A 14204-nucleotide genomic window follows, 5' to 3' on the forward strand; every position below is an offset into this window, starting at 1 on the left:
GAATGCCTCATGCCATATGCAATCATGACATTATACAATTTTCATAATTTGAGATCAATTGCAACAATATAATTTTCCTTTATAGAATTTCTAGAAATAAATTACATCATACTTTCATATAACAAATCCAACACATCCAACATAGTAAATATATTTCTTTTTTTAAAAAAAAAATTGAAATTTCAGTAATTTATACTAATACAATGCAACAATAATTTCCAGTTTAGCATGCTTCATCACATTATTCCAATAAATATATATTTTCAGCCACATAGTCACATAGAGCCCAATTAAACACAAAACCCTCAAAGATATAGGCAAAATAATCAAATTAAGCATGCTTATAATCACATTAAAAAGGAAAATTCACTAAAATCAAAGAATATATGGATTAGAACACCCCTGCCTCAAGAAATGAAGTCCCAAAGTATAACCAAAACTCGAAAATCTAAGAGTGGCCAAGGGGAGATTAGCTCCGATCAAAACGAAACCCTCGCCGAGCTCGTCAACTTTGCCTTCAGTTGCAAAGTTGAAGTCCAAGTAAAATGGTGTGAATCAAGCTTAGAAGTGGTGGAGAAAAAGAAAAAGCCATAGAGAATAATAGAAAATGACGCAAGAAAATGGTAAAGAAAAAAGACTAGCGAAATGACTATAAAGTCATTATAATGATTAAAACAAATGTGGGTCCCAAGGACAAGAAAATATCTCTTTGTCATTATCTTTATATACATATACATTAAACAATTAACAACCACATAATTAAACACATAACTATATAAATTATGCATCAAATAATAATGCATGAAATACAATGGTCCCAAAAAATAATCCATGTGCTCAACAACTTCAGTAGCGAGTCCCACCTGGAATCTCCCAGCCTGAAAAACGAAAAAAAATTAAAATGACAACTATTACATTTTCAAGAGTTTTGAACTCGAGAAAATGCCCAAACTAACACTTGGATCCCATCTGGCACACCCCATGGTGCCCGGCACGTAAAACGAGATGAGGATTAAAATAATCCAAAAAAAATTGAAAAATCCCAGAAATTGAAAAATAAGAAAAATCAAGATCATTACAGAACATAATTTTAAATTTAGGTTTAAAGTTACATAATCGCTTTTTGAATATAGTTGAAGCATTTTCTAAGTGCAATCGAAATATCAAAATGGTAGCACGATTTTCAAGATTCAACTAAGTCAGATTCAACAATTTGTATGTTCAGAGAGTGGCAGACTCGATGAACACATGTATTCATCTCTGTCTAATTATTCGTCCAATAAAATATAATTTAAGAAATTATAGTCTAAACAATTATATCAATATATATGTATATATCGAATGCATATGTTGGAAACTTTACCAACATGGAATTTTAAGAATTTCATAGTTTTGTTACCTAAAAGTTGGTAGAAATTGTCACCCGAATCAGGGGTAGAAGGTTTCTACCTTCACCGAAGCCTCATTGGTACCTCACCAAAATTTGGATTTGATGTCGGAAATCTCACGAGTCTCATTGGTAACATCATCAATTCTTCGCCAGAATCTGGATTCGTCGACCAAAATCTTCATTGGACCTTCATCGGAATCCAGGCCTGGTTGCTTTTGCGGACCCTCTTTTAAGATTCCATTACTAGTATAAGAATTTTACATATTCCATTTTATTGAAAAAAAAAAAAAAAAAAATGAAGAAGAACTCCTATTCCATTATTCTCAGCAATTTGTAATTTGCCATTACACTAATACAGTTCTCATTTGAGGATTCCATTTAATCAAACGCATTTGGGTGCAGCGTGAATATGCATGGGCCATAAAGGCCAGCGTGGGCATGCTGAACCATATGTTTCGGTCAGCAGAACTGTTCAATGAAATACGGTCACAAATTAGAAATATAGTCTCACAATTTCTCATTTTTGGCTAAAAATATTGTTTGCCTGTAAACTCATATGCGCGTAATTCTGAATGAAGCTACAAACCACTGGTTTGTTGACACCATAAATGCCTCACGTTGCCTTCAAAACGAATACGAGGACAATCTTTTAATCTAGATCTGAGTAAAACCCTGCAATTCTCAATTCATCTTTTTTGTACTTTTCTATTTAATTTGAAGCCTCTTGTTCTTAGGGATGTGTCTGTATACATTCCAGATGGTATGGTAAGCCTTTCTATCTCCTCTTTCTATCAGTTATCATTTGTCAAAATGATGAGAAAAAGTTATTTTTAAGCAATGGCGAGCAACAACAACAATGATTATATAACAGAAGATGTGATAATTGAGATTCTCTTAAGGCTGCCGGGGAAATCACTTATGCGATTGAAGTGTGTTTCCAAATATTGGTCCACCCTGATTAGAAGCTCTAGTTTCATTTCCTGGCACGTCCACCATCATAGCAACATTGGTCAGCTCTTTGTTCAACATTACGATCATAGCACCGAAAAATATGCTTTTGCCTTGTTTCCAGATAAAACGCTTGCTAAATCATGGGTTGAATATTACAATCTTGGTGATCTTCAAATGCCCACTGACCCAGGGTTTCTTGGTATCTTACATGGCATAATCGGTCTTTGCGTTTGGAATCACATAGTTCTGTGGAACCCTGCTATTAGGGAATTTAGGTTCGTTCCTATACCAGAACCCGACATTCCAATTTTTACTTCCGTCCAAAGAAATTTTGCAGGATTTGGATTGGATCCCATCACCAACAACTACAAGGTTGTACGGATTTGGGAACATGGGGACCATAACGATGAGCGGCAACTTAATTGGCTTGTTGGAGTATATAACCTTTATGCTGATTCTTGGAGAGCTTTTGCGGTTGATTTTCCCATAACGAGTGAGGAGAGTTATTTATCTAACACATATATGAATGGATTTTATTATTGGATGACGTATTACGGTAACGATATTACGATCTTTACGTTTGACATGCATAAAGAGATTTTTGGAGATATACCGGGTCCTCCAGTTCCCGTCTATTATTGTGGGGATATATTCTTGTACAATAATTCTATCACTTTGATCCATTGGGATTATGGGGATGAGAGATTCTTTGACATATGGGTGATGAAAGAGGAGGGGTTTTGGACGAAACAATTAACTATTGGACCTCTTCTAGATGTTGATAGACCCCTTGGTTTTTGGAAGAATGGTGAGATATTCCTAGGAACTAAAACCTCAGATTTGGTTTTATACAATTGTAATACCCAAGAAATTAAGGTTTTCAAATTCGTGGATACCACTACGGTTGTCCTATGACTTCTATCTACAAGGAGAGCTTAGTTTCAATTAAGAGAGGAAACGAAAATGAAGAAGGGGACAATGTGTTCGATCTGACTCAAATTCAAGATGTCCCATATTTTTGGTAATTTTGGTTCTACTTTTCAAAGAGGAGTTGATAGCATAAAGGAGGAAGTGAGTACTGTTGTTAGTAAAAGGTTGCTCTGTGTTCTTTATTTTTTATAGAAATTATTGTTCCCTCTTTCTATCACTATTTCATCCACTGCATGGGTTTCCATGCTAGCAACAATGAGTAGTAAAGAAGAGCAGTAAATTATAAATGCATGGTTAGTATTTTATCATATTTTATCCTTCTCCTACAGAGAAGTGCAAAAACAAACTCTCTATAAAAACAAACTCTGTTGTATACAAAATGTGTAATTACCCCTTGTTGCCCTTGTTGTTCATACAACTTACATTTTTAAATTTGTGCAAATAAGGACAAAATTTTTGTTTAGTGAAAATTGAATAACAAAATCACTAAAGGACCATTGGCTGTCCATATTCACACTCCACGATTTCTCGATTGCACTCCACTTGTCTATTTCTATTAAGGAAAATGATTCTTGCACCGAATAGTTGCAGTAAATTGCTAGACCTACTCTTTTAATTGATCAATTATGCAGTAAATAAAGAAGTGGAGCCCTCCACTTAATTGTATTTGGTATAAATAGTTAATTAAAAATTATTCGGTTAGACAATTCACTGCAAGTGTTTGGTATGAGTATCATTACTCAAGGAAATGACATGAAGGTTCTAATTACACCCATTAATACATCATCCCTTATTTTATAATGTCAAAATTACCCTTTAAAAAACTTTTCATTTTCTTTTTACCTTTGTTACTATTTTTTTCCCTGTGCTATACTTTTTTCTTTTCTTTTTTTTCAACGTTCTCTCAAAGAAGATAATTTATTCATTAGAGATAATCTTAATTTGGCGGTCAAAAAAATAATTTATTCAATAGTGACTTATTTTTCTCCAATCAAAATAGATAATTTATTCAACAAAGTTAATTTTTTTGAGGTATTTTTTTTCCGTTAAAATAGGTAACATTTTTTTTTGTCATTATTTATGGTTCCGTCAAAAGAGATAATTTATTCAACACAAATAATCATTTTTTTATCTTTTCAAAAGAGGCAATTTATTTAATAGAAATAAATATTATTTTGAATACTTCTTTTTCTTTTGGTCCTGTAAAAAAAAGTATTCAGGTATTTTTTTTTTTTTTTTTCTTGTCAAAAGAGACCTAAAATATTAAAGATTAGAAACAAAGAGAGAAAATTTAAAGGGGCAATTGTGTCATTTAAAAAATAATCATCATTTACTTTTAAAGTTATGGTTAGAATTGCCATTTTTTTAAGATTGGAGTGCAAACATAGTAAAGTGAAGTGCAAATATTACCTAAGTAAAATATATACACCGGAACCTTATGAGGTATAAAAGCTGACATCTGATCCCCACCTACATGGGGATGTTAGCCTTTCTCCCCATATTTTCTAGATAAAAAATATCTACGCCAGAACCTACCACATCATTAAAAATATGGCTATATAAGTAATTTCAAAATCCTACCCCTCCACCTTCTCTATCGTACATAGCCACTTAACTGAAATGAACAGTTGCACTGAGAGCAACCAATTTGCCGCGGCTCACCACCACACCTCCACCACCATTAACCCATTACCCATGCTATAAAATCAAAAACAAAACATCCACTTATCCACTGTCATCCTCATTGGCGACTATGGGGCACCAAGGATTCGGACGACTATGGCATCCATTCAGGGATGGAGCCGGGATGTAAGGTATGGGAGTAATAATGCATTTTTTTTAGTAATTTCAAGGGAGCAAAGGTAATATTTCCTCAGTATATTACTGAAAATGAACAAATTATAAGAATATATTACTAAAAATAAAAAAAGGTAAAATACAATGACACCCTTGCCTGCAGGACTACGAAACAGTTGGGTTTGAATGTAGCTTGCGACACCTGTTTACGTAGCTTGCCGGAACTTTTCTCGCTATAGCTGTTGGCCCTATAAAAGCTGGAGTTCTTTGGTGGTTGTTTAATGTAGCTCATCAATAGTTTGATAATAGTCAAACCTTGGTTTCAGTCATCGCTGGTAGGTTTTTGTGATGAAAAACGATAATGAAGCTTCATGTTTGGTCTTCATGTGAATGACAAGCTTTCATCGGAGTTCATGGAGGATTAAGTTTGGTTGGTTCTTGTTTACTCGGAGCTTCAACTGGTTTTGGTCGCAGTAGTTGAAGCACCATTTTGATTCTATCATTTTGGTCACAACTGGAGCAATATCAAACTATTTATATATATATACATATATACATCTCTCTAAAAAACGTATGGATAGTTCAATCATTTACCATAGCAACTTGAGGGCATTTCAGTAAATTAGACAAGTTAGTTAATCTATTTAATTGTCCGTCACTAGGAGAGAAGTTGTATATAGGAATGTTTCACTATTAGGGAAGGTTCGTGTAATTTCTTAAACCATAAGAGAAGTTTTTGTAATTATGACAAATTATAGGTAATGTCCGTATTATTTACCCTTCTATCAAGAATATTCTGAGTTACTATGGGTGATCTTTCCAAGTACTACAGTTCCATTGCAATGTTCCATATTTGTATCCATTTTGTTTTTTTGTTTTTTTGTTTTTTTTAATGCCGAAGAGAATATCAAATCTTTCAAGATTTTTATTAGTGCTTGGATGGGGCTTAGATTTTTTATTTTTTTATTTTTATAGTTACTTTGTTTTAGTTAAATGCATTATATATAATATATATATATATATATATATATATATATATATATATATATTCGTGGTTACTATATAAAATGCCAAATTGTACCCCTTTTAAGATTCGATTACTAGTATAAATAGGTAAATTGTAAAAGATTTTAGATCATCGATCATATTTCATTCTTCTCAACAATTTGAAATTTCCAATTATTATAATATAGTTGTCAATTTAGCTTCCATTTCATCTAAAGCATTTGGGTCCTGAATGCATGCATGGGCTATAGAACCCTGCTTGGGCATGTTCGACCATAAATATATACTCCCTCTGTCTCATAAAAAGTGTCATATTCCAAACTTAAAACTTTTTATGGGCCAGGAAATATATTTTTTTAGTTGAACCATATCTTTTGGTCACAAATTCGAAACATAGTCTAGCAATTTCTCATTTTTTGCTAAAAATATTGTTTGCTTGTAAAGTCATATGCACATAATCCTGAACGAAGCTACAAACCACTGGTTTATCAACACCATAAATCCCTCATGTTGCCTTCAAAACGAATACGAGGACAATCCTTTTTTTTAGGTTTAAGTAAAGACCTACAATTCTTCCTTCATCTTTTTTTAGTATTGTATTTTACTTGAAACCTCTTGTTCTTAGGGATGTGTTGTATACATTCCAGATCGTATGGTGAGCCTTTCTCTCTCCTCTTTCATCATCTATCATTTGTCAAAATGATTAGCAAAAAAAGGATTTCTAAGCAATGGCGAGTAAAAACAGTAATGATTATATGAAAGAAGATTTGATAATTGAGATTCTCTTGAGGCTGCCGGGAAAATCACTTATGCGATTGAAGTGTGTTTGTAAATATTGGTCCACCCTGATTAAAAGCTCTAGTTTCGTTTCCTGGCACTTCCACCATCATAGCAACATTGGTCAGCTCTTTGTTGAACATTACGATCATAGCACCGAAAAACATGCTTTTGCCTTGTTTACAGATAAAACGCTTGCTAACTCATGGAATGAATATTACAATCTTGGTGATCTTCAAATGCCCACCAACCCGGGTTTCCTTGGTATCTTAAATGGCATAATCGGTCTTTGCGTTTGGAATCACATCATTCTGTGGAACCCCGCAATTAGAGAATTTAGGTTCGTTCCTATTCCAGAGCCCGATCTTCCAATTTTCACTTACCACCAAAGAAATTTTTCAGGATTTGGATTTGATCCCATCACCAACAACTACAAGGTTGTACGGATTTGGGCATATGGGGAGCATATGGATGAGCTGCAAATTGATTGGCTTGCTGCAGTATATAACCTACGTGCTGATTCTTGGAGATTTTTCGAGGTTGATTTGCCCATAACTAGTGAGGAGCGTTATTCTTTAACCAACACATGTATGAATGGATTTTATTATTGGATGACCTATTACAATGACGTTATAACGATCTTTACGTTTGACATGGATAAAGAGATTTTTGGAGATATACCAGGCCCTCCGGTTCCCATCTATTATTGTGGGGATATATTCTTGCACAATAATTCTCTCACTTTGATTCATTCGGATTTTGGGGATGAGACATTCTTTGATATATGGGTGATGAAAGATGAGGGGTTTTGGACGAAAGAATTAACTATTGGACCTTTTCTAGATTTTGATAGAGCCCTTGGTTTTTGGAAGAATGGTGAGATATTCCTACGAACTAAAACCTCAGATTTGGTTTTATACAATTGTAATACCCAAGAAATTAAGGTCTTTCAACTTCGTGGATACTGCTACGGTTTTCCTATGATTTCTATCTACAAGGAGAACTTAGTTTCAATTAAGAGAGCAAACGAACATGAAGAACAGAACAATGTGTTCGATCTGACTCAAATTCAAGAGGTCCCATATTTTTGGTAATTTTGATTCTAGTTTTTGAGGAGTTGATACCATAAAGGAGGAAGTGAGTACTGTTGTTGGTAAACGATTCCTCTGTGTTCCTTTTTTTAAAAAAAACAGAAATTAGTGTTCCCTGTTTCTAGCAACAATGAGTAGTAAAGAAAGAGAAGAAATTGTCAGTGCAAAATGACGGATAGTATTTTTATCATATTTTTCTCGTTCTCCTAGTTATAGGAAGTGCATAAAATCCCCGTCATTTACAAAAATTTGCAATTACTTTATCTTAATCTTCTATATTTTTTAATTTGTGCAAATAAGAATAAATCTTTTATTAAATAATAATTGAACAATGAAATGATTAAGACCCTTATGATATAAAATAGGATAAATATCTCCTAAACTATAACAGAGTTGCACCGACCGTGCCACCGGAACTAAAACATACCCCCGGGGCAACTATGAATCTTAAAATATTAAAAATAAAGCACGTGCCAGTGCGTGCAGACTTGTTTTCGTCCTTTTTTGGTGGTGTCAGGACGGTGAAACTCTGCACTATCGTCTCATATGATCAGAATAGCGGTCTCATATGATCAGAATGGCGATAGGACTTGTAGAGGACCTGTTTCAGATGCTAGGTAGATTGTGTGTTCTTGACAATTTATTGAAACACCACCGACAAATTAAAATAATAATAAATAAGGAATTGATAACTCTGATACCATATTAGAAATAAAGAGAATAATATTATATTGATGTGTAAAATATAAGAATATATAGGGGTTATATAAGAGAAGATATGTGTGGAGATTAAGTAATCCTAAACCCTTTATGGTAAATCTAAACATGGTAATAATATATTCTACAATATATTCTAACAAAAAATTCCATATCATTGGGTTGAACTGAGGCTCAGTGGACCAAAGAACTCCGGGACAGTTGAGTTTGAATATAGCTCGATAGACCTATCCACGTAGCCTGCAGAAACAATTCTCAGCGGAGTTATTGGGCCTCTGTAACTCGCTGGAGTTCTTCGCCGGTCTGTTTGCTGTATCTCGTCAACAGTTTGCTGAAAATCAAACCTTGCATTCAGTCATTGCTGGTTGGTCTTTGTGATGGAGAACGATGATGAAGCTTCCTATCTGGTTTTCATGTGATCGACAAGCTTTCACCGAAGTTCATTGAGGATGAAGTTTGGTTGGTTCTTGTTTGCTAGGAGCTCCAGCTGGTTTTGGTTGCATTAGTTGGAGCACCATTTTGGTTCTATGGTTTTGGTCACACCTGGAGCAGCAGTATCAAACTATATATATATATAAAAGCATATGGGTAGTTAAGTCATTTATCATGACAACTTTAGGACATTTCAGTAAATTAGATAGGTATGTAAATCCATTTAACGGCCCATCACTTGAAAGGAGGTCTATGTAGGAATGTGAGATAAATCTACGACTATTTAGTTTTTATGAGTGATTGAATTGTTTTTTTGTGGTTTTTAGATATAATGCCAAATTGGATCATCTTTAATATTCCACTACTAGTATAAATTGGAAAATTGTAACAGATTTTACATCGTGGATCCTATTATTACATTCTTCTTAGCAATTTGAAATTTTTAATTATAATAATATTTTTTTATTTTTATTTTTAGGAAGAGTATCTCCTCACTCCGGGTCGAGTAAGTCGCAGAATATAACCGCGGAGACGTAGCTCGAAGAAAATTGTTTACACCCAATGAAAATTGAACCACATAACTTATACTTCATGAGGCATCAAGGTCAAGTGACCTTGCCACTAAAAGTCATGCTTGGGCTTGTTCAACTATATATATATTTTTTAGTTGAACCATATCTTTCGGCGTGTAGAACTGATGAAAGAAATATGGTCACAAATTCGAAACATAGTCAACAATTTCTCAATTTTGGCAAAAATTATTGTTTGCGTGTAAAGTCATATGCACATAATTCTGAACGAAGCTACAAACCACTGATTTATCGAGACCATAAATCCCTCACGTTGCCTTCAAAACGAATACAAGGACAATCCTTTTTTTTAGGCCTAAGTAAAGCTCAACAATTCTTGATATATCTTTTTTTACTTTACTTTTCTATTTTATTTCAAGCCTCTTGTTCTCGGGGATGTGTCTATATTCATTCCAGATCGTATGGTAAGTCTTTGTATCTCCTCTTTCATCAATTATCATTTGTCAAAATGATGAGCGAAAAAGGATTTTTAAGCAATGGCGAGTAAAAACAACAATGGTTATATAACAGGAGATGTGATAATTGAGATTCTCTCGAGGCTGTCCGGGAAATCACTTATGCGATTGAAGTGTGTTTGCAAATATTGGTCCACTCTGATTAGAAACTCAAGTTTCATTTCCAGGCACTTCCACCATCATAGCAACACTGGTCAGCTCTTTGTTCAACATTACGATCAAAGCACCGAAAAATATACTTTTGCCTTGTTCCCGAATGGAACGCTTGCCAACTCAAGGGACGATTATTACAATCTTGGTGACCTTCAAATGCCCACCGACCCAGGTTTCCTTGGTATCTTAAATGGCATAATTGGTCTTTGCGTTTGGAATCACATAGTTCTGTGGAACCCTGCTATTAGAGAAATTAGGTTCGTTCCTATACCAGAACCCGACATTCCATTTTTCACTGACCTCCAAAGAAGTTTTTCAGGATTTGGATTGGATCCCACCACCAACAACTACAAGGTTGTGCGGGTTTGGGCATATGGGGAGCATAACGATGAGCTTGACCTTAATTGGCTTGTTGCAGTATATAACCTATATGCTGATTCTTGGAGAACTTTTGAGGTTGATTTGCCCATAACTAGCGAGGAGCGTTATGGTTTATCCAACACATGTATGGATGGATTTTATCATTGGATGACCTATTTCAGTGACCGTATAACGATCTTTACGTTTGACATGGATAAAGAGGTTTTTGGAGATATAGCAGGGCCTCCAATTACCATTTATTATTGTGGAGATATATTCTTGCACAATAATTCTGTCAGTTTGATTCATTTGGAGCATTGGGATGCTGGTGAGAAATTCTTTGACATATGGGTGATGAAAGAGAAGGGATTTTGGTCCAAAGAATTAACGATTGGACCTCTTCTTGATGTTTGGGATAGACCCCTCGGTTTATGGAAAAATGGAGAGGTGATCTTCCTACAAAATAAAACCTCGGATTTGGTTTTATACAATTATAATACCCAAGAAATTAAGGTTTTCGATCAAATTCGTGGATACTACGGTCTTAAGAGTGCTATCTACAAGGAGAACTTAGTTTCAATTAAGAGAGGAAACGAGCATGAAGAAGGTAACAATGCGTTCGATCTCACTCGAATTCAAGATGTCCCATATTGCTGGTAATTTTGATTCTACCTTTTAGGAGTTGATAGTTTTTTTTTTTTTTTTTTTTTTTTTTTTTTTAAGTTTCTCTCACTAACAACAATATGTAAATGCAAGCTGATGGATAGTATTTTATCATATTACCAAATCTCCAAAATGGCCTAAAAACCCTAATCGGATAACCCTCCAATTCGTGAAAGAACCATCTTGATTGCACAAGTTATTAAAGGGAATACCAAGAATGATACATGGATCATGAAACGTTTTCAAAAATCCAATAAGTTGTATTTTAGTTTCTTCTTTTTAACCAATTCTAAAAGAACCAATTTAACAAAAATATCTTGCAATTGCAAATGTGAACTCTAAATAAATTTTTATTTTTATTTTTATTTTTAAAAAAAAAACCGTTGATTGGTTGGTGTTTGAGACTTCGCGTCTGTTGAAATCTATTGCAACTTATATAATCTCAATTTGACATCCAAATTTTCCTTATAGCAGTAGCTCTCTCTTTCTATATCTCTATGTCAAAGGTTTTTTTTACTGTGAAATCCAAGAGTACCCTTTAAGGGTATATCAAATTATTACCTTACCAGGGATGCAGAAATATGAGTCAATATGACCAGTAAAACTATATACAAACGTGCCTTCTTTTGTATCAAGAAAATAATAATTTTCACTTCAATTCTCTCATGCCAACTAAACATTTAATACCAAGATTGTTGTTTAGTCCTACACATTTCTTTGCCTTTTACCGTACAAGATCAAGGATTTAAGCCCCCTAAGCTACAAATTGGTTTTGGTTTGTATCAACATTTTTTTTTTTTTTTTTTTGGTCCTGCTTGTATCACCAAAATAGTCATTTTGTTTATAGGATAAAGGTAGGAAACAAAGAACCATCTTTAGTAAGTGTGAAAGTACGGTAAAAATAAAAATAAAGTACAATCCAAACGAAGTTTCCACTCTTTACTTTATGGGGAAAAGTAGGAACAGATGAACTTGGATTCCAAAAGTCATTTGATCAGATAAATAATGCGTAGGCATGAACCCGATCAGCAACCCTTCATTATTTAAATCCCTCTAAAAATGTAAAAAAAAAATATTTAATACTCCAAAATTACCGTTATGTAATACTTTCGGCCAAATTTTAACAAATTAGCATTGTTTTGGTATTATATCCCAAATTCCCAATAGCCCGATTGAGGGGCGGAGTCAAAAATTAAATTCAAGGGGGCACAATCTAAGTCACACAATTCGTCTAAAGAGGTCTCACTTTCAAATTTCGCACGCAAATTGCACTTCACAAAATTCGCAAATTCAATTTTTGCAATTCGTGAATTTGTTTTCTTAATTCGCGATTTTCATATGTTATATAGTTAAATTTGTTAGAGTCTCAATGATATGGAACACCTATGTTACCATATATGCATTTATTACTTATACTATTACTCAATATATACATTAATTACTTAAATTTTATATGTTTGAAAATATAGTACTAAAAAACTTCTGAGAATATTACAAATAAATCATGTATCTATTAGTGAAAAAAGTTAACTTATTTCTTACATATATCATTAATGGAACGCCCTCGCTCTTGCTCTGTGACTTAGGGCATAGTATAAAATAAATTTAAAAAATCAATAAATATGACAATAAATATAGATTATTCAAATCAAGAGGAAGAAAGAAAATTACTCAAAATAATATATCAATCAAGGAGTGAACTTTGAAAGGAAAAATAAAAATAAAAATAAAAATTGGACTTTGATTTAAAAAGGGAATTTTGAATTTTTTATAGGGAAATTTAACGAATTTAAAGAGTAACAAAGAGAGAAATAAAAATTTTAAGAGATAATTTTAGAAAATAAAAATTTTAGAGGAGACATTATAAAAATTTATTCATATATACATATAAAAATATATAGATTTAGTATATATATTTTAGTAAGCAGGGCATATGTCGTGACACTAAAAGTGTCGTGTTTTAGTGCGTTACGGATGTTGGTTATTTCTTGTTGTACTCTTTAGCTGATTTATTCTTTTTCTAGTTAAAAAGTAGCATTAATGTCATATTTGGTTGAAAAATAATATATAGAAGAGATGGAAGATGAGAATGGAAAAATCCTCCATCCTTCCGTGGCAAGAAAAAGAAGAGAGGAAGAAAGGAGGGGTGAAGCTTCCTTCCTGAAACACCCCCTAAGAAAAGTAGTGCTGGGAATATCATTTTAACCCTTCAATTATTTGTCAAATTACTTCGTATTTTTAGAAAAACAAATATAAAATCTCACTTTTCTTTTTTTTTTTTTTTTCACAACCAAACAAATAAAAATGTGTACACTCATTTTTCCTATTATTCTTTTCTTTAGCTTAGCGTAACTAAAATCTCACTTTTCTTTTTCTGTATTTTTTTTCACAACCAAACAAATAAAAATGTGTACACTCATTTTTCCTATTATTCTTTTCCTTGGCTTAGCGTAACTAGAGTCTAGATCTGAACTAATTTTTAATTTTAAATATTAAACTAGAATAATTAAATTAAATTTGACACCTCAATACGAATTGTTTAAAAAAAAAAAAAAAAAACTCAATGCGAATTACAAAAACACAATCTTGATAATTCCAAAGCCAAACAACAATTAAACAAACTTCTTTCATTTCCCAAAAAAATAAAAATAAAATCCTTGTGGATGAGGATGAATTAACAACATTTATAGAATACTCTTACTAAAAACAGAAACCAATAGCGAAAGGGCAGGGAGAGATCTGGAAATTGCCTAATCAATAGATATAAAATCATATAATCTCTCTATATGTATTACCAATCTTCTCTACCAAGAAATTATCACAAGTCAGTCTTCTCTATTAGTCCAGTCTCTCATCGTCTTCATAAGTTTACTTCCAGGTCTGTCTTTAACCT

The 14204-nt window shown here is 33.2% G+C and overlaps 3 protein-coding genes across 3 annotated transcripts; all 3 read left to right on the plus strand.

Moving 5' to 3' along the window:
- Positions 1 to 2227: 2227 nt before the first annotated feature.
- Positions 2228 to 3256, plus strand: LOC132316172 (F-box protein At5g62510-like). The gene has a single exon (XM_059814686.1). The coding sequence runs from the start codon at positions 2228 to 2230 to the stop codon at positions 3254 to 3256; it is 1029 nt and encodes a 342-aa protein (XP_059670669.1).
- Positions 3257 to 6801: 3545 nt separating this feature from the next.
- On the plus strand, positions 6802 to 7944 carry LOC132316173 (F-box protein At5g62510-like). The gene has a single exon (XM_059814687.1). It carries the CDS (start codon positions 6802 to 6804, stop codon positions 7942 to 7944), a length of 1143 nt encoding a protein of 380 aa, XP_059670670.1.
- A 2212-nt stretch (positions 7945 to 10156) lies between these two features.
- LOC132316175 (F-box protein At5g62510-like) lies at positions 10157 to 11532 on the plus strand. Its single transcript, XM_059814688.1, has one exon. The coding sequence runs from the start codon at positions 10157 to 10159 to the stop codon at positions 11306 to 11308; it is 1152 nt and encodes a 383-aa protein (XP_059670671.1). The 3' UTR covers positions 11309 to 11532.
- The last annotated feature ends 2672 nt before the right edge of the window (positions 11533 to 14204 follow it).

Source organism: Cornus florida, unplaced genomic scaffold, assembly GCF_030987335.1.
Source record: "Cornus florida cultivar Cherokee Brave unplaced genomic scaffold, ASM3098733v1 CherokeeBrave_3.0.0_Hap2_Chr07, whole genome shotgun sequence".
In the NCBI taxonomy this organism is placed as follows: Eukaryota; Viridiplantae; Streptophyta; class Magnoliopsida; order Cornales; family Cornaceae; genus Cornus; species Cornus florida.